Raw genomic sequence first — 21,096 nt, forward strand, 5'->3', positions numbered from 1 at the left:
CCCACCTCCATTAGATATTCCAAAATGCATTACCTCACATTTGTCCGAATTAAACTCCATCTGCCATTTCTCCACCCAAGTCTCCAACCGATCTCTATCCTGCTGTATCCTCTGACAATCCTCATCACTATCCGCAACTCCACCAACCTGTGTCGTCCGCAAACTTACCAATCTGACCAGCTACATTTTCCTCCAAATCATTTATATATACTACAAACAGCAAAGGTCCCAGCACTGATCCCTGCGGAACACCACTAGTCACATCCCTCCATTCAGAAAAGCACCCTTCCACTACTACCCTCTGTCTTCTGTGACAGAGCCAGTTCTGTATCCATCTTGCCAGCTCACCTCTGATCCCCTGTGACTTCACCTTTTGTACCAGTCTGCCATGAGGGACCTTGTGAAAGGCTTTACTGAAGTCCATATAGATAACATCCACTGCCCTTCCTTCATCAATCATCTTTGTCACTTCCTCAAAAAACTCAATCAAGTTAGTGAGACACGACCTCCCCTTCACAAAACCATGCTGCCTCTCGCTAATAAGTTTGATGTTTCCAAATGGGAGTAAATCCTGTCCCGAAGAATCCTCTCTAATAATTTCCTTACCACTGATGTAAGGCTCACCGGCCTATAATTTCCTGAAATTAGTTCTCAAGCTGAAAGGGAGAAGGCTGCAGAAGAGGATACCATGGGCTTGCCCTGCCCATGGTCACAAACTGCACATTTTGACAGTCACTGCCAAATCTATGCACTGCTTTTATTCTTGGAACACCTTTTAACAAATCTCAACAGACTTCACTATCGGGCACTTGTGCTTCTGACAACTGAGGTCCCAGCACTACCTCTGCAATCTCAACTACCTAGCCTCCAGGTCCAAAAGCACTGAAATCCCAATCTCAGCCTCTTCTCTGTAGAAAGTTGAAAGGGAGAATAAGCTTGTTATAGATCAGTAAGGTTTGAGGTCTAGGTGTGGATCACAATCTCACCTGAGTCACAAGGTCGAAGGTTCAAACCCCACTCCAGAGGCCCGAGCACAACCCCGGCCAACACTTCACTGCACCACTGAGGGAGTGCTACATTGTCGAAGGCCCTGTCCTATAGAAGAAATGTCAACTGAGGTCCCGTCTGCCATCTTTGATCTGTAAAAGATCCCATAGCACCTCCTCGAAAGAGGAGGGCGGTTGTTCTTAGCGCACTGGCCAATATCCATTCCTCTACCAGAAACAGACGATGCGGTAACTATCACATTGCTGTCCGTGGGAGCCTGCTACGTGCAAATTATCTGCTGTATCTCTTTGCATTATAACAGTGACTACACTTCAAAAGTACTTTCTTGGTTGTGAAATGCTTTTAAAAAGGCCTTTTCCTGAGCATGGGGTCCTGCAGCTCACACCGATAGGGTAAACAGAAATCACTGCTGAACATGTAGTGAGCTGACCCTGACATCCTGATATCAAGAAGGGCACTATATAAATGCAAGCTTTCTTTCCTTTAGTATTCTCTGCAACATAGGCAATTCCATAAGGTGCTGGGCATTTTAAGAAACAAGTTATAAGTGCAAGAAGAGTCTGCAAATAATATGGCAAGAGGCAGACTTGCCTCATTTTTAAATTATATACAGTGCAGTCTTGTCAAAGACTGGAACCGAGCCTTTCTCTCGATCAGTGCCAGCACAAGAACTATTTCCATCCATCAGATCTGAATGAGGCTGAAGACTCAGGAATGAAACAAGACAACGTTGTTATTTTAATTGGCCGATGGCACGCAAAACCAATCCAGTGATGGAGCATGGATGCCGGGACTGAGACATGGAACTGCACCCACAGAGCTGAATTCCTGATCTCAGCCCTGTTACCACTATGAAGGAGGGGGGGTGTCCAGAGGAAGGAATGGGCATTAGCCGCTGGACAATAAAGTGCTCTTGGGCAACTCCTATTGGCGAGCTCCAAATAGCAGAGGCCTGTGTGGCAAGCCATCGGCCACCTTAACCCCAGTGTGTACAGCCCAAGGGAGTGGGGGGAGGATCAGTGGGAAAAAGATGGCCAAGCGTGGTGAACTGATACTGTAAACCTCTATGGTTCCAAACATTAAAAAAAAATTGGTGTACCTTTTCCAAAAGGCCTGAACCCAAGTTATTTTTTTTTAAATGGTTACGTGTTAACTCGCCATCAAAGCACCTCTACATCTTAGGGACTGGCCTGCTTCGGTCAGTAGCACATCCTGTCCAAGAAATAGGGCTCAGTTGCCAGTAATGGGGAACATACTGTCCATTCACCCACCTGTATACACAGAACTTACAACACTAAAATTGTCATTTGGCCCAACCAATCCCCACCAGCGTTTTCGCTCCACATGAGTAGTTACAGAATCCTACAGGAGTTGACCATTTGGCCTACTTTATCTGTGCTGGCTCTGTAGAGGAGCTGTATTAAAACAAAAAAAAAAGAGACCCAAGTGGGGTGCAATTTAACTTGAATTGTTCAATTGATCTCATCCTTATACTTCACAACCACAAAATGGGCTAAACCGTTCATACTATAACAGAGTAGGAGCATCCAAGTTATGTGTCTTTGTAGGCTGCACAGGTGCATATCAGTGATTTCAGATTTCCCAAAGCCTTGTTAAACCCAAAACACATTTTTAAATTAGTGTGCACACTGGATGGAGCATCAACATGCAAGTCATGACACTAAATTGTAGGAAATAGGACAGTGCCCATAATTTCCCAATGTTTCTGTCTTTAAATGTGTTTGGACGAGGATGCTGAGCAGAGATCTGCCGCTTTTCCACCAGGGAAGGAGGGATATGTAAAGGAGGAAGTGAGAGTATACCAGGAAGGAGGGAGCAATGGAGGCAGGAAATCAGCTGCTCGCGGGCTGCTTAGAAGTAGCATTGGTAGAGGAAAAAAAGCCTGTCTGCTCAGTGCATGGTACAAGTCTTGCACAGGCCTATCAGAAAAAGAGTGGAAAATAATTTACAATGGCAGATCACAATGTGTTTATTTATAATTTACCATTTTTTCACATCATTGAATTCTGTTTGTTCAAAGAAAAGGACTAGCAACTAGTCCTTAAACTTGACATTACCTGTAAAACTTTTCAACACAACAGGCTAAATTCCATGATTTAAGGTAGAGAGCACATTGGTCAATACACTGTATAAAAAGCCAGTATCATTTACAGAAATTGTATTTCAGACCCTTAGTCTGGCCCCCTACAAAAATAAATTGGGATGACAGCACCTGAAAAGGATGATTAATTATCCAAATCATTTCTCATTCACATGATTTATTTGATCTACAAAAGCAAAAAGAAATCTCTTGCTTCATATTAGCACATGGATAAGGACACATTCAGTTCCTTTACCGGTTGTCTTCAACAATAATCGTCCTTTTAGGATAGGTGTCGAATTCCACAAATATATAACGAACGTCATACCTTCCACTTTCAGGGTTCTGCAATAAAGAAAACAAGACAGCTTTGTTTTACAATCAACATGCATTGTGTCTTCTCTCATCTATAGTGATAAGGGGCAGAAAACAAATGGCTCTGTGGTCTATGTTTGATTTTTTGTTTTAATTGTTTTGATTTTTTTCTGTCAATGTGGAAATTAAAAGGTGAACAATTCTGGAAAGTCACTTTAAAAGTAAAACATTCTGTTGAATCGAAAATTCAATGCGCTGTTAAAATAGGTTTGCTGGCTTGTTCTAGTAAACTGCAGACAGGCATCACCACAGACATTTGAGAGATGAGCATTCAAATTTCTCATTGTGTTTCAAAGAGCACCACAGTATTCTAGAGCAGAGATTTTTATGCAGCTGTTACGCTTTTGAACGAATGATTGAAATTCGAAGGGTATTTTATTCCAAATCCACATTTTAATTTTAACTTTGTACGTTACAAATTAAAATTTCATTATCCACTTCTCACTTACAGTTTGCAGCTGGAATCTAATCTGACAGATGGAAATGGGCAACATTTTGGAATTTTTTCAAGATATAAATTATTAATGTTTATGAAGATATTCTAAACCCTCATTCTTCAGTCTGTATTGATTCGCACTTCTGCTACCAACCTTTTCCCAGAGCGCTGCGAATGACTAGCCGTTGAGCTACCACTCAAGCCTGAACTGCTCCACCCAATATTCTCTACTCCCTCACCTACTAAGGAGACACCACAACCAATAGTTGGCATTTCTCTCTTTCTATCTTGGCTTTGGGCATCCCAGGTCAGAAACTGTGTGGAGTAGGGGACTCACATAGCTACCAGTATTTTTTTGAATTGTATCTTGGGTTGGGGAGGTGGGGCAGTTATTAAAAAAAACTTGACACCAAAAATGAAATTAACAAGACCTACAGAACAACAGAGCAAACAAAAAAAAAATAACCTCTTTTGCATCCAAGTGCACTGTTCCTTTCATGGGCTCGGAGCCCTCAATGTAAAATTTGAGTTGAATATGCTTCACATCATCCTTCATGTATTCTACGTGGCTGAAAGACATAAGCAAAGCAATATTACATCTCACCAGATTTAAGAAAGAAAGGAGAAAAAAAACAAATGTGCAACTAGATAGCATTTTACATAACCTCAGGATGTTTCAAAAATGCTTTAGAGCCAATGAATCACTTTCGAAGTGTAGTCACTGTTGTTTTGCTAGCAATTTGGAGAGAAGTAAGAAGGTCGTTAATCCCATATTGCCTGTTTTACACTTTCAGTTTAAGTTAAAATTACCCCCCAAGATGTCCAAAAGCCATTGAAGGTTACTCTCCCTCCTACATTTCCCCGCTCCTTCTGTGGAAAACCCATTGCTTCCCCACTCTATCAAGGCATGATTTGAGATAAAGGGCTCAGCATAGAGGATGGAAGTAAATCTGTATCCTATATTTGCACGGAGGCAGTAGATTGGAAGTCAAATGCATCAGCTAAGAGTTCCTTATTGCAGTGTTTGCAGAGGTAACATCACCCAACTCCACCTCAGCTCCTATCTGCTGATGAAATCTTCATCCATACCTTTGTTACTTCTAACTTGATTATTCCAAAGCACTCCCATCTTTTACCTTCCAGAACTTAAGCTCATCCAAAACTCTGCTGCCCGTATCGCTAGTCAAACCAAGTCTCATTCTTCCATCATCCCTGTGCTTGCTGACCTACATTGGCTCCTGGTTAAGTATTATCTTGATTTTAAGATTCTCACCCTTATTTTCAAATCCCTCCATGGAGTTCCCCTCCCTATCTCAGTAACGCCCTCCAGTCATACAACCCTACAAGATATTTGCGCTCCTCCAATTCTGGCCTCTAGTGCATTTCCAATTTTAACTGCCACACCATTGATGGTCATGCCTTCACCTGCTGAGGCCCCAAGTTCTGTAGTACCCTCCCCAAAACCTCCCTGCCTCTCTTTAAGACACCCCTTAAAACCTACCTCTTTGACCAAGCTTTGGTAATTTACCTTAACATATTATGTGGCTCATTGTCAAATTTTAACCTGTTACGACTAGGTGAAAAACAGGTCTAGGGTTCCCTTTAAGCCTTTTTTAAACACACCATATTTTCAGCTCCCCCTTGGTGAATCCTTTTTCCAATTATAAGGCAAAGAAACCACATGGGGTCTAACTTTTCAAATTTTTGGTTGGTTGACCGAACAGCAGCGGTTTTAATTCAGGATTCCTCCCGGACTTCCTTTAACCTGCCCTCTTAGTCACTTTTTCCCATTCTCTTTCTAAACTTTTGCCAACCTTGTGCCTCCCTGTCCCTTTTTGTTCTTGGTGGGGGGGTCCCTTACAGTTCACCAGCCCTCTGCTGGAGGGTCCTCCTAACACCAGTACAGGACTTAGGGGTGCAGGTTTCACTGTAGGCTGGGGTTTCACCTCAACCTGGCACATGGGGCAATTCCTGCAGTACTCCACCACATCTTTATGGAGTTTTGGCCAGTCAAATTGCTGTCTTATGCGGGCTTTTGTCTTTCGTATACCTGCACGTACAGCCACTGTAGTCTCGTGGGCCCTTCTTTAAATTTCTCTCCAGTACCTCTGTGGCACCACTAACTGGTGAACTATTCTCCACTCCGTGCTCTCAGATCTACGAGAAGAACTCCATTTCCTCATCAGTACCTCATTCTTTAAATAGTAGCAGTCAGGGACTCCCTCTGCTTCACTTTCAGACTGGGCAGCCTGTGCTAACTCACAATACTGGGTTAGCTCGCTGAGCCTCAGCGAGGGAAAATCCATTTAATTCATTCTCTAGGTCTCTTAACTTTCCAAAGAAAGTCTCAGACAGACAGACCTGGTCATCTGCCTGCAGTGCCAATTCAGTCTCTTCTGGGGGAGCGGGTTTAATCATGGCATGATCCACGACACATTCAGGGAAAGTGCAGGGGTCTGCCTCCTGCCACTGTCCTGTCTCTCTGACCTCCTGGGGTCTTTCTTTCACTACTGGGGGGGGGGCTACCACTTTCATCCCTGCCAGATCATTACCTAGGAGCAGGTCAACCCTGTCCACAGGCAAACGAGGGACAATCTCTACGGTCACCGATCTCGAAACTAGGTCGCACTCCAGGTGCAGCCGGTGTACAGGTGCAGGCATACACTGCCCTCCAATACCATTCACCACCATTTTGGTGTTCACTACACTCTCTGGGGGACAGGTCAGGCCTTTTCCCAGTAAAAAGGATCTAGTGGTCCCTTTGTCCCTGAGAATTACTATGGGCTTGCTTGCCCACTCGAGGGATATGGTTACTTTGCCTACAGACACAAAACCTTGATAACCCTCAGGAATCCTATGAAATTTTCCTGCACTTGCAGCTGTAAGGTTCCTGGGTCTCCCTCTTACTGCAGTTAAAGCCACAGTTTGTTCTGCTGTGATTTCCATCAGGTTCCTTTCTTCACTGAGTAGGTGTGCCCTGATTAACCCTACTGGTTTTCCTTTAGTTTCCAGCAGTCAGCTTTTAAATGCCCTGCCTTATTATAATGGAAGCACACAGGTCTACGGGTCTCGCTCCTGCTCATAGCAACTTCCTTCTTGGCTAGAGGAGGACCCCCTGTGTCTCCTGATTTTCTTTCTCTCCCAGGACTGCTTGGGCTCCTTCCCACCCTTTGTCCTTTTCTGATTTGTGGGGGTGACGAGGAAAGGTTCTCCTCGGGAAACCGACTTATAAATTAAAGCAAACTCATTGGTCAGAACGGCCGCTTGCTGGGCTCTCTGGACCTGCTGCTCCTCTACATGGGTCTTTATGCAGAGTGGGAGAGAGTGTTTAAATTCCTCTAACAGTTACTTCTCCGAGATTCTCATAGCTGAGCTGTACTGTAAGAGCCCCCAGCCACTGGTCAAAACCAGTTGCTTACTTCTTTCAAACTCCAGATAAGTTTGATTAGCTTGCTTCTTGAGGGTTCTAAACTTTTGGCGATAGGCTTTGGATACTAATTCATATGCCCTGAGGATAGCATTTTTTGTCTGTTCATAATTTGATGAACTCTCATCTGGCAACAGGGAATAAACCTCATGGGCTTTTCCAGTTAGCTTGCTCTGCAGTAAAAGAGGCCAGGTCTGAGCTGGCCATTTTAGCTACCTTACCAGTTTCTCAAAAGGACACCAAATGCTTCTACATTGTCCTCATTGAATCTTGAAATTACTTGAGGTAGTTTTAACAATTCTGTACCCAGCCCTGAATTATGCTCCTCCATATTGGCCATGCTTTCACTGGTGTTACTCTGTCGCCCCTTGTTAACTCAAGCCGCTTCAACTCTCTTTCTTCGCATTCTTTCTGGAATATTCTTTCTCTCTCTCCTGCCTTTCATTTTCTTCATGTTCCTTCTGGAAGGCTCGTTCTTTCTCCCTCGACTGTCTCCTTCTTTCTCTTTCCCTGTCTTTGAATTCAAGTTTCCTCTGTTCCAATTGTATCTTTGCTAGGAGTACCCTGTCTAGGTCTGCTTCTAACCCTGTTTCTGCTTCTTCAGATTCAAGGGAAAAATGGTCGGCCACTAGCTTTAGGAGTTCAGACGTCCTAGCCTTGCCACACTGCTCAGTCATTTTTCTCAGCTCTTCCATAGACAGTGCTTTTAACTTATCCCAAGTTCCTTCACCCTGGCTTGGAGAGCCACTAGCTTCAGTTGCAGACAAGTTAGTATTCAAGCACACACAATCACAAGAAAACCTGTATTGAAATCTTCCTCTTTTTTTGAGTGGAGCAACTTGGCTTCCCACTTCCAATTTCTCTCGTTTGTCTGTGGGTCAAATTCCAGACGCTAGCACTCAAATTTCTGTTACGACCAGGTGAGAAATAGGCGTAGGGGTCCCTTTCAGCCTTCACCTGGTCTTACTGTAACATATTTGAATTTTTAAACACACCGTGATTTCAGCTCCCCCTTGGTGAATCCTTTTTTATCGCTTTCCAATTATAAGGCAAAGAAACCAGCACAACAGGTTATCTCAGGTTTAAAGAAGTGAGATTTTATTAAACTTAAACTCTAATTCAGTTGACGGATACACGGCGTGCTCACACTAGCAGGTATATGCCATACACACATGCAAAGAGAGACAGAAAAGAGCAGAAGAAATGAAGTGGTAAAGTTTGAGGCAACAGTGGCGCAGTGGTTAGCACCACAGCCTCACAGCTCCAGCGACCCAGGTTCAGTTCTGGGTACTGCCTGTGCGGAGTTTGCAAGTTCTCCCTGTGACCGCGTGGGTTTCCGCTGGGTGCTCCGGTTTCCTCCCACAGTCAAAGACTTGCAGGTTGATAGGTAAATTGGCCATTGTAAATTGCCCCTAGTGTAGGTAGGTGGTAGGAGAATTGAGGGAAGGTGGGGATGTGGTAGGGATTATGGGATTAATGTAGGATTAGTATAAATGGGTGGTTGATGGTCGGCACAGACTCGGTGGGCCAAAGGGCCTGTTTCAGTCCTGTATCTCTCTATGACTCTTTAACATCTGAAGAGTTTTTGTTGCATGTCTTCGAGCTCACTGTACAGTCCTCGATTGTAAGCAGATCTTGCTTTTCATTGGGGCCCAGTATTCTTCTTAGACCTTGGTCGCTGTAGGAGACTTTTTTCTCTTGGGGTTCATGTGTCTTCAATGGATTCAGAGGCTGTGAGAAAGAGATGGGAGGAGGCAGACAGGAGAGGCTGTGGCGAGCAAGCCAGGAGAGACCTTCTCAGTCCTGGAGCTTTCTGCTTTCAAACTCTCTGCGGCCAGTTCAAAAGAAAGCCCTGGAATAGCCAGATAGTCATGTGACCAGCTGGTCTAACCAGTCCTGGTCCTTGTGGATTGTAACCTCCTCAGCAGGCCCTGAAATGCGCTTCCTCACATTTGATGTTTAGATTTTTTAGATTTAGAGATACAGCACTGAAACAGGCCCTTCGGCCCACCGAGTCTGTGCCGACCATCAACCACCCATTTATACTAATCCTACACTAATCCCATATTCCTAGCACATCCTCACCTGTCCCTATATCCCCCTACCACCTACCTATACTAGGGGCAATTTATAATGGCCAATTTACCTATCAACCTGCAAGTCTTTTGGCTGTGGGAGGAAACCGGAGCACCCGGAGGAAACCCACGCAGACATAGGCAGAACTTGCAAACTCCACACAGGCAGTACCCAGAATTGTACCCGGGTCGCTGGAGCTGTGAGGCTGCGGTGCTAACCACTGTGCCGCAACCAGAAAAAGTACTTTTTAAAATTACCATCTTTATTGACACTCCTCAACATGTTAAACATTAATTAAGGGGCACATAACAATCTTACTATATGAATACTTTAATTTACCGGATATGTTGTCTTCTACCCCGTCGAGATGTCTCTCCGTAACCTTTTATAGGTTCTCCCAATGCTCCAATTATCTGTTAACACAAGTTGTTTTTAAATCTAAATATTTAAATTATATCTATACCACTGTAAAGTCTTGTAACATTAAAAACTCTTCCACAGTGCAAAGAAAAGTGCATTATACCCTGATTTTTATATACTAATCCATCCCTCAGTAGGAAAAGAAGAAATGGACACCAAGCAGCAACATAGATTTAGAAGGAATTTGCTTCCATCAGAATTGCTTACTGCACATACCAATACATGTATGTCATATAGGCAGAGGAAACACACTCACTAAGCAGTCATGATGAGCTCTATGCCACTTGGAAGACAAGAGTGAGGATTTACTCTAGCCCTGAAATTGGACAAGTATACAAAACATTTAATGCATTCTCTAGAATTTCTCTCTCCACTAGTTAGTGGAGACATTCGCTCAGTTATTTTAAATGGGTTTGCATGACTGCTAAAATAATAGAGGAATTTCAAACAAATGCATTGTGTGTTCGTATCTAGAATCGCAGGGAGTAATTTCAGGGCTCCACTATGTGCTGTACACTTGAGGTGGCACATGTCTGACATATTGTGGCATAAATTTTCATTATTAAATAAGATGTGGCACTACTTTAATTAAAAGTGGTCTAGTGGTGAATATGATATTGGACTAACAACCCAGAGATTGAGAGTTCAAAAAAGATGTGATATTGTAGTCAATAAGGCGATTTTAATTAATTTGGTTTGGTTCATTCTTTTCCATTGGGAGACTGGTTAATTGTTAAACATGTGCCATTTTATTCCTTTCCACTCTTTTGTACCCCAATGTTGAAGTCCTCCCCAAAAAAATCTAGAATCAGAAATGTGATGAAGCTTAACAACGCATCGAGGATGCAACAAGAAGCAAGAACAAGTGGTACTTAGAGTTCAGGGCCAATAACATTGTATATAATATTGATAAATTGAGAAAAGTAATGTTGTGATGGGGAGAGAGCAAAGATTTGAAGGTTACAAGAGAGAAGTAATCAAAGTACAGTTTGAACATTTAGCTGCCTAAAAAATTAAAAATAGAAAAACCTGTATGACAACTGTTGCACTCAATTCCTTCATTCAGGATATTAAACTGGTATATTGCATAGCCTCAAAAATAACCTTTGCTGGAAGATGGCCATGTCTGCTGATTTGGAACAGATTACAAACTGCTTCATGGACCAGTAATTTTACTTCTGGCACGACAGATTAAATGGAAATTAAAAAATTGCTACTGTTAAAATGTTTATGTTTAAAACAACACCAAGCCTGGCTCAGTTTTAAGCTCTGTGGACCTATTTTAAAAAAAAGTGTGTCTCAGAATGGCTGGATGGATATTTGATAATCAAACAACCATCTATCACCAGCTCGGACTGGCAAGGGTGCTACTTACAGGGAAAATACAAGCTCACTTACAGCTCCATCTGTTTTATTTTGCCCTTCCCAATAGAGCAGGCTGAACGCAGATGAAACTCATTAAAAGTTGGAATCCAGTCAACTCCAGAATAGGCTTGTAGTTAAAGAGATGAAAAGTTAAACATCTTAGCCAAGTTTGTTCAGTCCTGTATTATATCAGTATATTGCAGTTAGTTTAAAAGTTACAGTATTTTAAACTGAATTTTGTCAAATTTTGAAATAGAACAATTGCATTTACTCAGGAGCAGAAAAGGTTAAAAACTTTAACAATTTCACCCTCATTAAAGAATTCTAGTGCTACCCGTCTTTCCTAGTTTAGAGAAACAATAACAAAAATAAGTAGTTACATTAGTGACAAATTATTTCTGTATTATTATTTACAGAGGTGTGAGGGGAAAATTGGCCTTGCACAGTGAAACTGGTTTTGGGTAGTCATCCAAATGGATCAGTAACGAAATTGCCTTTATATGGTGGTCTTCACCTTAGGACATCCTAAAGCCCTTTATAGCCAATTAAGTACTTTTGAAGTTTAGTCACTGCTGGAATGCAGAAAATTGATTGTACACATTTCCTGATTTTCTTTTGAAAAAATGGGCAGCATGTAAATCAGGTTGTTAATTTGTCATTGCCCATTTCCTGCTACTGCCCGAGGCCAATTTCATTGCATGGTTCCCTGCACTACAAGTCTTATCCCTTCATCTTGGTTCTGCCAATTTACCACTGATTCTGATAGCAAAAGGCTAACAAAACCTTCCCAAATATATGGTAATAGGCATTTGACATGGATGGTTCCGTGCAAAATACTTGACGTAAACACTGAAAGAAAACATCATGGAATAATTAATATCTCCATTTGGCACGGACACTGCCAAGTGAGAGAAAGCATGATAAATTTCAGCTCTGAGATTGCACCACGATGAGCAAGGGCCCTGTGGGGGTATCATTTACTCCATTTGATAGACTTGGCATTCTGCTTAGTTTAAACTTTGGTGCTGCAGCCATCTGTTCAGACATTTCTCATTCAAAAGAGTCAGAAATCAAGCTTTAAAGATATAAAAGCATAAATGTTTTCAATGCAAAGATAAAAAAGCAAAATACTGCAGATGCTGGAAATCTGAAACAAAAGTAGAAATACTGGAAACACTCAACAGGCCAGTCAGCATCTGTGAAGAAAACAGGCAAGTTTATATTTCAGCTGTGGACCTTTCTTCAGAACTGGAACACAATAGACAGGTACAGTGATACAGTCAGAAAAGGGTAGGGGCAACAGATGAAATGATATTCATAGTCAAGTAATGGACAGAAGCAACAGCACATTAAAGACAGTTAGATTTCATCCCAACAGCAGGAGACTCAGCGACAAACCAGAAGGCAGAGAGGTAACCCCATCTCAGCACTGTTTCAGACCCCCGGCCGAATTCCATGGCAGGCAGCCAATTAACTGCCTGCCATTGGTGTTCCTGTCCCTTAAAGGGCAGAGATCCCACCCACCCCCAGTGCTTCTGATCAGAAGGCCAGCAGCTTAACAGTACCAGCAGCACCACTAGGAGCAGTGACTACTAATGGTACTGCAGGAGGCCTATGACTATGAGCAGCGCTGGAGTCCTCGACCTCAAGTGGGGTGGGCTCACCGAAGCCAGTCTGACAGACCCCAGTGAGGTGGAGGGGGCTGTCGTTGAGGGCAGGAGGTTTGTTGGCAGAGGGGTGGCCTTTTCCGCCGGGGGCCCTCCGTGGGCCACAAATTGCCCAGGGAGGAGGGCGGAGGGCACCCCCAACCCTGCCTGGTTTATCAGCTACCTCCCCAGGTGGCAGAAGGCTATCTCGACTGCTGGTAAAATGCCAGCAGCAGCAAGAGCCTTTAAGTGACGTTTCCTGCCCCTGACAAAATTGAGTACGGTTGGGAAGGCAACGGGCACTCCACCTCCAGCCATCCCTCATTACTTTACAGCACCCAAACCCCATCTGGCACCTCCCAGCCCATCCCTAGAGGGCTGATAAAATTCAGCCCAGAGTGTGCATTCTGATAAAGGATCAAAATCAGAAACATTAACTTGTCACAGATGCTGACTGACCTAAGTTTCAGCATTTTCTGTTTTTAATTTCAGATTTTCAGCATCTTAAGCTTTTTCATTTTGATTATGGAGCGAGACCTGCGAGCAGACAGGCACCGGCAAGTGGGAGTTCCAGCAGCTTAAAAGAGGCATACTCTCACAGGGACAGTGGGAGAGTTTCAGGACTGACGTCACAGTTCAGAAAGTGACGTGTTGCAAGGGGAGGCAGCTGATTGGTAAGTAGGAACAGGTGAGTATTTCTACCCTTTTTTTTACTACTTTCAATAGCTGAAGTAAAAGTAAAGGTAGGCAATTTAGATTGTAGTAGGTGGTGTTCAGAGCAGACTAAGGTCCCTATTGTAATTAGTACTCTAAATTAAAGGGAGTAACTGAGGAGCTTAATCTAAGGCTAAGTCAGGGCAGGAGAGCTCAGCCCTGTGGCATGCTCCTCCTGCGCTATGTGGGAAATCAGGGACATTTCCAGTGTCTCTGGCGACCATGTGTGCAGGAAGTGTGTCCAGCTGCAGCTACTAGCTGACCGCATTGCGCAGATGGACTCACTGTGGAGCATCCGCGATGCTGAGGACGTCGTGAATAGCACGTTTAGTGAGGTGGTCACACCGCAGGTAATGGCTACAGAGGCAGAAAAGGGATGGGTGACCACCAGGAGGAGTAGTAGGCACAGGCAGGTAGTGCAGGGGTCCCCTGTGGCCATCACTTTGGATGGTGTTGGGGGGGGGATGGCCTCCCAAATGAAAACAGCAACAGCCAAGTTCGTGGCACCACGGATGGCTCTGCTGCTCAGGAGGGGGTGAAAAAGAGTGGGAGAGCCATACTGATAGGGGATTCAATCATAAGGGGAACAAACAGGCGTTTCTGTGGCCGCAAACGAGACTCCAGGATGGTATGTTGCCTCCCTGGTGCTAGGGTCAAGGATGTCTCCGAGCGGCTGAAGGACATTCTGAAGGGAAAGGGTGAACAATCACAGGTCATGGTACACATTGGTACCAACAACATAGGTAGAAAGAGGGATGAGGTCCTGCAACAGAAATTTAGGGAGCTAGGTAGCAGATTAAAAAGCAGGACCTCAAAGGTTGTAATCTCTGGATTACTCCCAGTGCCACGTGTTAGTGACTATAGAAATAGGAGGATAGAGCAGATGAATGTGTGGCTGAGGAGGTGGTTCAGGAGGGAGGGCTTTAGTTTCCTAGATCACTGGGTCTGTTTCTGGCAAAGGTGGGACCTGTACAAGTTGGACGGGTTGCACCTGAACCGGAACAGGACCAACATCCTTGCTGGGAGGTTTGCTAGTGCTGTTGGTGGGGAGGTGGGGGGGGGGGGGGGGGGGGTGAGGTGGGGTGCGGTTTAAACTAATTTGGCAGGGGGATGGGATACAGAGTGGAGTTACAGTAGGGGGTGATGCACAGTCAAATATAGAAGAGAAAATGAGTCAGTCTGGAAGGCAGAGCAAATATAGACCTGTTAAGGCACAAGTGAAAAATGCTATGCTGGATTGCATCTATGTTAATGCAAGGAGTCTTACTAGTAAGGCAGATGAATTGAGGGCATTGATTAGCACATGGCATTATGATATTATTGCTATCACAGAGACATAGTTGAGGAAGGGGCAGGACTGGCAGCTCAATATTCCAAGGTACAGAATCTTCAGGCATGTCAGGGGAGGGAGTAAAAGAGGAGGTGGCATTGCACTGTTGATAAAGGAGTCAATTATTGCAATGAGAAGGAATGATATCTGAGAAGGTTCCTCAAATGAGGCCATATGGGTAGAATTTAAAAACAAAAAGGGGGCAATCACTTGGCTGGGACTGTACTACAGGCCGCCAAACAGTCAGGGAGAGATAGAGGAGCAGATATGTAGGCAAATCTCAGAGGGGTGTAAAAATAATAGGGTAATAATAGTTGGGGATTTCAACTTCCCCAATATCAACTGGGATAGTCTTAGTGCAAAAGGCTTAAAGGGGGCGGAATTCTTAAAATGCATACTGGATAGCTTTTTGAGCCAGTACGTAGAAAGTCCTGCAAGAGAAGGGGCAGTACTAGACCTAATCCTAGGCAATGAAGCCGGACAAGTGGTGGAAGTGTCAGTGGGGGAGCATTTCGGGGATAGTGACCATAACTCTAAGATTTAAGGTAGTTATGGAAAAGGACAAAAATGGCCTGAAAATAAAGGTACTGAATTGGGGGAAGGCCGATTTCAATATGATAAAACAGGATCTGGCCAAAGTGGACTGCAGGCAGCTACTTGTGGGAAAGTTGACATCAGATCAGTGGAAGTCATTGAAAGAGGAAATAGTGAAAGTTCAGAGCCAACATGTACCCATTAAGGTGAAGGGTAGGACTAATAAGTCCAGGGAACCCTGGATGTCAAGGGATATAGAGGATTGGATCAGTAAACAAAAAAGAGGCTTATGGCAGCTTCAGAGTGCTGAAAACAGTGGAGGGACTAGAGGAGCATAGAAAGTGTAGGGGGGTACTTAAAAAAGTAATTAGGAGAGCGAAGAGGGGACATGAAAAAACACTGGCGGGCAAGATAAAGGAAAATCCTAAGGCATTTTATAAATACATTAAGGGCAAGAGGATAACCAGGGAAAGAGTAGGGCCCATTAGGGACCAAGTGGCAATCTGTGTGTGGAGCCGGAGGACATAGGTGAGGTTTTAAATGATTACTTTTCATCTGTGTTTGATATAGAGAAGGACGATGTAGGTGTAGAGATCAGGGAGGGGGATTGTGATATTCTTGAACATATTAGCATTGAAAGGGAGGAAACATTAGCTGTTTTAACGGGCTTAAAAGTGGATAAATCCTCAGGCCCAGATGAGATGTATCCCAGGCTGTTATGTGAGGCAAGGGAGGAGATTACAGGGCCTCTGACACAAATTTTCAAATCCTCTCTGGTCACAGGAGAGGTAACAGAGGACTGAAGGACAGCGAATGTGGTACCATTATTTAAGAAGGGTAACAGGGATAAACCAGGTAGTTGCAGGCCGGTGAGTTGAACATCAGTGGTAGGGAAAATATTGGAAAAAATTCTGAGGGACAGGATTAATCTCCACTTGGAGAGGCAGGGATTAATCAGGGATCGTCAGGGGGTGATCGTGTCTGACTAACTTGATTGAATTTTTTTGAGGTGGTGACGAAATGCGTAGATGAGGGTAAAGCAGTTGATGTAGTCTATATGGACTTCAGTAAGGCTTTTGATAAAGTCCCGCATGGGAGATTGGTTAGGAAGGTAAGAGCCCATGGGATCCAGGACAAATTGGCAAATTGGATCCAAAATTGGCTCAGTGGCAGGAGGCAGAGGGTAATGGCACAGTGGCGCAGTGGTTAGCACCACAGCCTCACAGCTCCAGGGACCCGGGTTCGATTCTGGGTACTGCCTGTGTGGAGTTTGCAAGTTCTCCCTGTGACCGCGTGGGTTTTCGCCGGATGCTCCGGTTTCCTTCCACAGCCAAAGACTTGCAGGTGATAGGTAAATTGGCCGTTGTAAATTGCCCCTGGTGTAGGTAGGTGGCAGGGAATATGGGATTACTGTAGGGTTAGTATAAATGGGTGGTTGTTGGTCGGCACAGACTCGGTGGGCCGAAGGGCCTGTTTCAGTGCTGTATTTCTAAACAAATAAATTGTTTTTGCGAGTGGAAGCCCGTGACCAGTGGTGTACCGCAGGGATCGGTGCTGCAACACTTGCTGTTTGTAGTGTACATTAATGATTTAGACGTGAATATAGGAGGCATGATCAGTAAGTTCGCAGATGACACGAAAATTGTTGGTGTCGTAAATAGTGAGGAGGAAAGCCTTAGATTACAGGATGATATAGATGGGCAGAGCTGTGACAAATGGAATTTAATCCTGAGAAGTGTGAGGTGATGCATTTTGGGAGGACTAACAAGGCAAGGGAATATACAATGGGTGGTAGGACCCTAGGAAGTACAGAGGGTCAGAGAGACCTTGGTGTACTTGTCCACAGATCACTGAAGGCAGCAGCACAAGTAGATAAGGTGGTTAGGAAGGCATATGGGATACTTGCCTTTATTAGCCGAGGCATAGAATATAAGAGCAGGGAGGTTATGATGGAGCTGTATAAAACGCTAGTTAGGCCACAGCTGGAGTACTGTGTACAGTTCTTGGCAACATACTATTGGAAGGATGTGATTGCAATGGAGAGGGTGCAGAGGAGATTCACCAGGATGTTGCCTGGACTGGAGCATTTCAGCTATGAAGAGAGACTGAAAAGATTGGGGTTGTTTTCCTTAGAGCCGAGAAGGCTGAGGGGAGATATGATTGAGGTATACAAAATTATGAGGGGCATAGATAGGGTAAACAGGAAGAAACCTTTTCCCTTAGCGGAGGGGTCAATAACCAGGGGGCATAGATTTAAGGTAAGGTGCAGGAGGTTTAGAGGGGATTTGTGGAAAAACTATTTCACCCAGAGGGTGGTTGGAATCTGGAACGCACTGCCTGAAGAGGTGGTAGAAGCAGGAACCCTCACAATATTTAAGAAGTATTTAGATGAGCACTTGAAATGTCATTGCATATAAGGCTACGGGCCAAGTGCTGGAAAATGGGATTAGAATAGATAAGTGCTTGATGGCCGGCACAGACACGATGGGCTGAAGGGCCTATTTCTGTGCTGTATAACTCTATGAGTCTAAGCCTGGGGAAATGTGACAAGAGCCGGGAAACATGAATTACCGTTGTGGGTGCAGGATTGGGTAACAAATTAAGACAGGTTGAAAAATAAGGAAATACCTAAAGTCTGAAGTTACTGAAGTCAACATTCAAACCAGAGGGTGTCAGGAAGCTAAGGGGAAAGACAGGAGACTCTTCTTGAAGCTGGTGTTGAGCTTTTTTGGAATGATGTACAAAGTCAGGTGATAGAGAGCTAAGAGTGGGAACTTGGAGGGGGTTTAAAGCAGCAAGCCACAGGTTACTTGGTGTCACACCTGTAGATAGTACAGATGTGTTCAGCAAAGTGGTCGTCTAATTTGCTCTTGGTTTCCCTAATATACAGGAGACTGTACAATGAGGTTGGGCCTGGGGCATATAGTGCAGGTAGAATAGATGAAGTTATTGCTGACCTAACAGTGTTTGCCTGAAATGGAAAATGTTTCACTAACATCCAGCACTTCAGCAATCTCAGACATTTGCAATTTTTTTGAAAAAAAGGAATAGAGCAGATGTTATATATTTAAATAGATGGGCCATCAAATTCCATACAAAACCTGTCACACCTGGAGATGGTGCTTGGATAGCATTTTTAAAATGGCAAATTCCCAGCTAAAACAAAAACTAGTTTCATTTGTACAAGGAAAGATGCTTAAGGGAATCATTAGGGATGCAACATACAATTGGATAGAGAGGGAAATATTAGGACAACAAACATGACTTCAAAAAAAAGGTGGTGCTGTCTTATAAATTTGATTTTATTTGTTGAAGAAGTCACCAAGATGGTGGATGAGGGAAATCTCATTCTTAATTGAAGTTACTTAAAGGAAACATTAATCTACATGATTAAAGCCTCTGGTGCTAGTAGTAATATATTGACTTGGATTGAGAACTAGCTGGAAGACAGTAGGCATAAAATAGTTGTAGATGGTTTTGGACCTGCTTAGAGACCAGACACTAGTGATGCCCCACAGGGACTGGTGTTGGGACTGCTGTTCTTTACAGTATTTATTACTGACCTAGGTGTTGGGCATAATCTGCAAATTTGCAGATGATATTAAGATTTGTGCAAGTGTCAGGACAGTAGACAATGTTTGACTCCTTCAGGCAGATCTTGATGTGTTGGGGGATAGGCTTGTGACTGACAAATGATGTTTAATTTAGAAAAGTGCAGTATTATGCAGGTCAGTAGAGTGAATGCTGAACCTTTCAGGGAAAAGCACTAAAGCAGGTGGAGAAAGAAAGAACTGAACATTTAATTTAGTGCCTAGATCTCTGACGGTTCATCAGCAATGCATAGGGTGTTGGGGTGCTCATACGACAATTGATTATAAGCTGAGGTGTAATATTTTGTCCTTGTACAAGACCTTGGTCAGGCCTCAGTTAGAATGCTGTGTCCAGTTTTATACTCCTCAGTTGATGAGTAATATTGAGGCTTTTTAAAAGGTGCAGGAGGTCCACCAGATTAATTTCCAGTTTGAAGCATCTTAGTTACAAAATAGACTAAAACAGCTTAGTCGCTACACTTTAGAAAAATGTAGACTTAGGCATGATTTGATTTGAGTTTTACAAGATGATGAGAGGAATAGATTGAGTTTGAGTAAATAGTTGGTTCCAATTAAATAGGTTAGTGAGGACAAGGGGTCAGAATTTTACATTCTGCAAGTCCAGATCTAGGTTAGGTATCAGGAGATGGTTATTTTCCCACAAAAGTGGACCTCTGAAACAGGCTGCCAGCTCATGTGGTGAATTCCTTCAAGAGAGCTGGACCTGTTTCTGGCTGAAGCAGAGACCACCTTGAATAATAAAAGGCAGTTACTGCATAGAATTATCAGTGACAGACTGATCTCTTTGATTAGTTTTAAAATCGCTGGGAGTGAAGGCTGGTGGTTGGAGTGGAACTTCCTAGGTTCTGTGCCCACTTGAATTGGCCAGGATTTTTAGCCTCTCTTGGGATACCAACACAATATCAGGTGGAGTGGGCATCACTGTAAGGCTAGCATTTGTTGCCCATCCCCAAGTGCCCTTGAGGTGGTGGTGGTGAGCTGCCTTCTTGAACTGCGCAGTCGATCTGGTGCAGGTACGCCCACAGTGTGGTTAGGAAGGGAGTTCCAGGATTTTGATCCCACGACAGCGAAGGAGCGATAGTTTGGTTCCGAGTCAGGTTGATATGCGGCATGGAGAAAAATTTGCAGGTAGTGGTGTTCCCATGTGCCTGCTGCCCTTGTCTTTCTAGGTGAGAGAGATTGCAGGTTTGGAAGGTGCTGTTGAAGAAGCCTTGGCAAGTTGCTACGGTGCATCTTGTAGATGGTGCACACTGCTGCTACTGTGCACTGATGGTGAAGGGAGTGAATGTTTAAGCTGGCGGATGGGGTGCCAAACGGGCTGCTTAGTCCTGGATGGTGTCGAGCTTCTTGAGCGTTGTTGCAGCCACACACATTCAGGAAAGTGGAGAATATTCCATCACACGTCTGACTTGTGCCTTGTAGATGGTGGACAGACTTTGGGGAGACACGAGGTGGGTTACTCGCCTCAGAATTCCCAGCTTCTGATCTGCTCTTGTAGCCAAAGTATTTATATGGCTGGTCCAGTTCAGTTTCTAATCAATGGTAACCCCCAGGATAGTGGGGGATTCAGCAAGGATAATGCCATTGAATGTAAAGGGGAGATGGTTAGATTCTCCCTTGTTGGAGATTGTCATTGCCTGGCACTTGTGCGGCAAGAATGATCCTTGCCACTTATCAGCCCAAGCCTGAATGTTGTCCAGGTGTTTCTGTATATTGGAACGGACTGCTTCAGTATCTAAGGAGCTGCGAATGGTGAACATTGCACAATCAGCGAACATCCCCACTCCTGACTTGATGATGGAAGGAAGTCATTGATGAAGCAGCTGAAGATGCTTGGGCCTAGGACATACCCTGAGAACTCCTGTAGTGATGTCCTGGGACGGAGATGATTGGCCTCCAACAACCACAACCATCTTCCTTTGTGCTAGATATGACTTCCAACCTGTACAGAGTTTCACCTGATTCCCAATGACTTCAATCTTGCTAGGGCTCCTTGATGCCACATTCTGTCAAATGCTGCCATGATGTCAAGGGCAGTCACTTTCACCTCCCC

General features: G+C 44.0%; 1 protein-coding gene across 1 annotated transcript in view; it reads right to left on the bottom strand.

The window, feature by feature from the left end:
* Positions 1-2,982: 2,982 nt before the first annotated feature.
* timm21 (translocase of inner mitochondrial membrane 21) overlaps positions 2,983-21,096 on the bottom strand; it is a 33,697-nt gene continuing 15,583 nt past the window's right edge. The window contains exons 4-6 of the mRNA XM_068032326.1: positions 9,763-9,836; positions 4,387-4,489; positions 2,983-3,454 (exon numbers count right to left, since the gene is read on the bottom strand). Coding sequence (XP_067888427.1) covers positions 3,362-3,454; positions 4,387-4,489; positions 9,763-9,836 — 270 coding nt within the window. The 3' untranslated portion in view covers positions 2,983-3,361. The remainder of the gene's footprint in view (positions 3,455-4,386; positions 4,490-9,762; positions 9,837-21,096) is intronic.

The sequence above is a fragment of the Heterodontus francisci genome, chromosome 5 (assembly GCF_036365525.1).
Source record: "Heterodontus francisci isolate sHetFra1 chromosome 5, sHetFra1.hap1, whole genome shotgun sequence".
NCBI classification, from domain to species: domain Eukaryota; kingdom Metazoa; phylum Chordata; class Chondrichthyes; order Heterodontiformes; family Heterodontidae; genus Heterodontus; species Heterodontus francisci.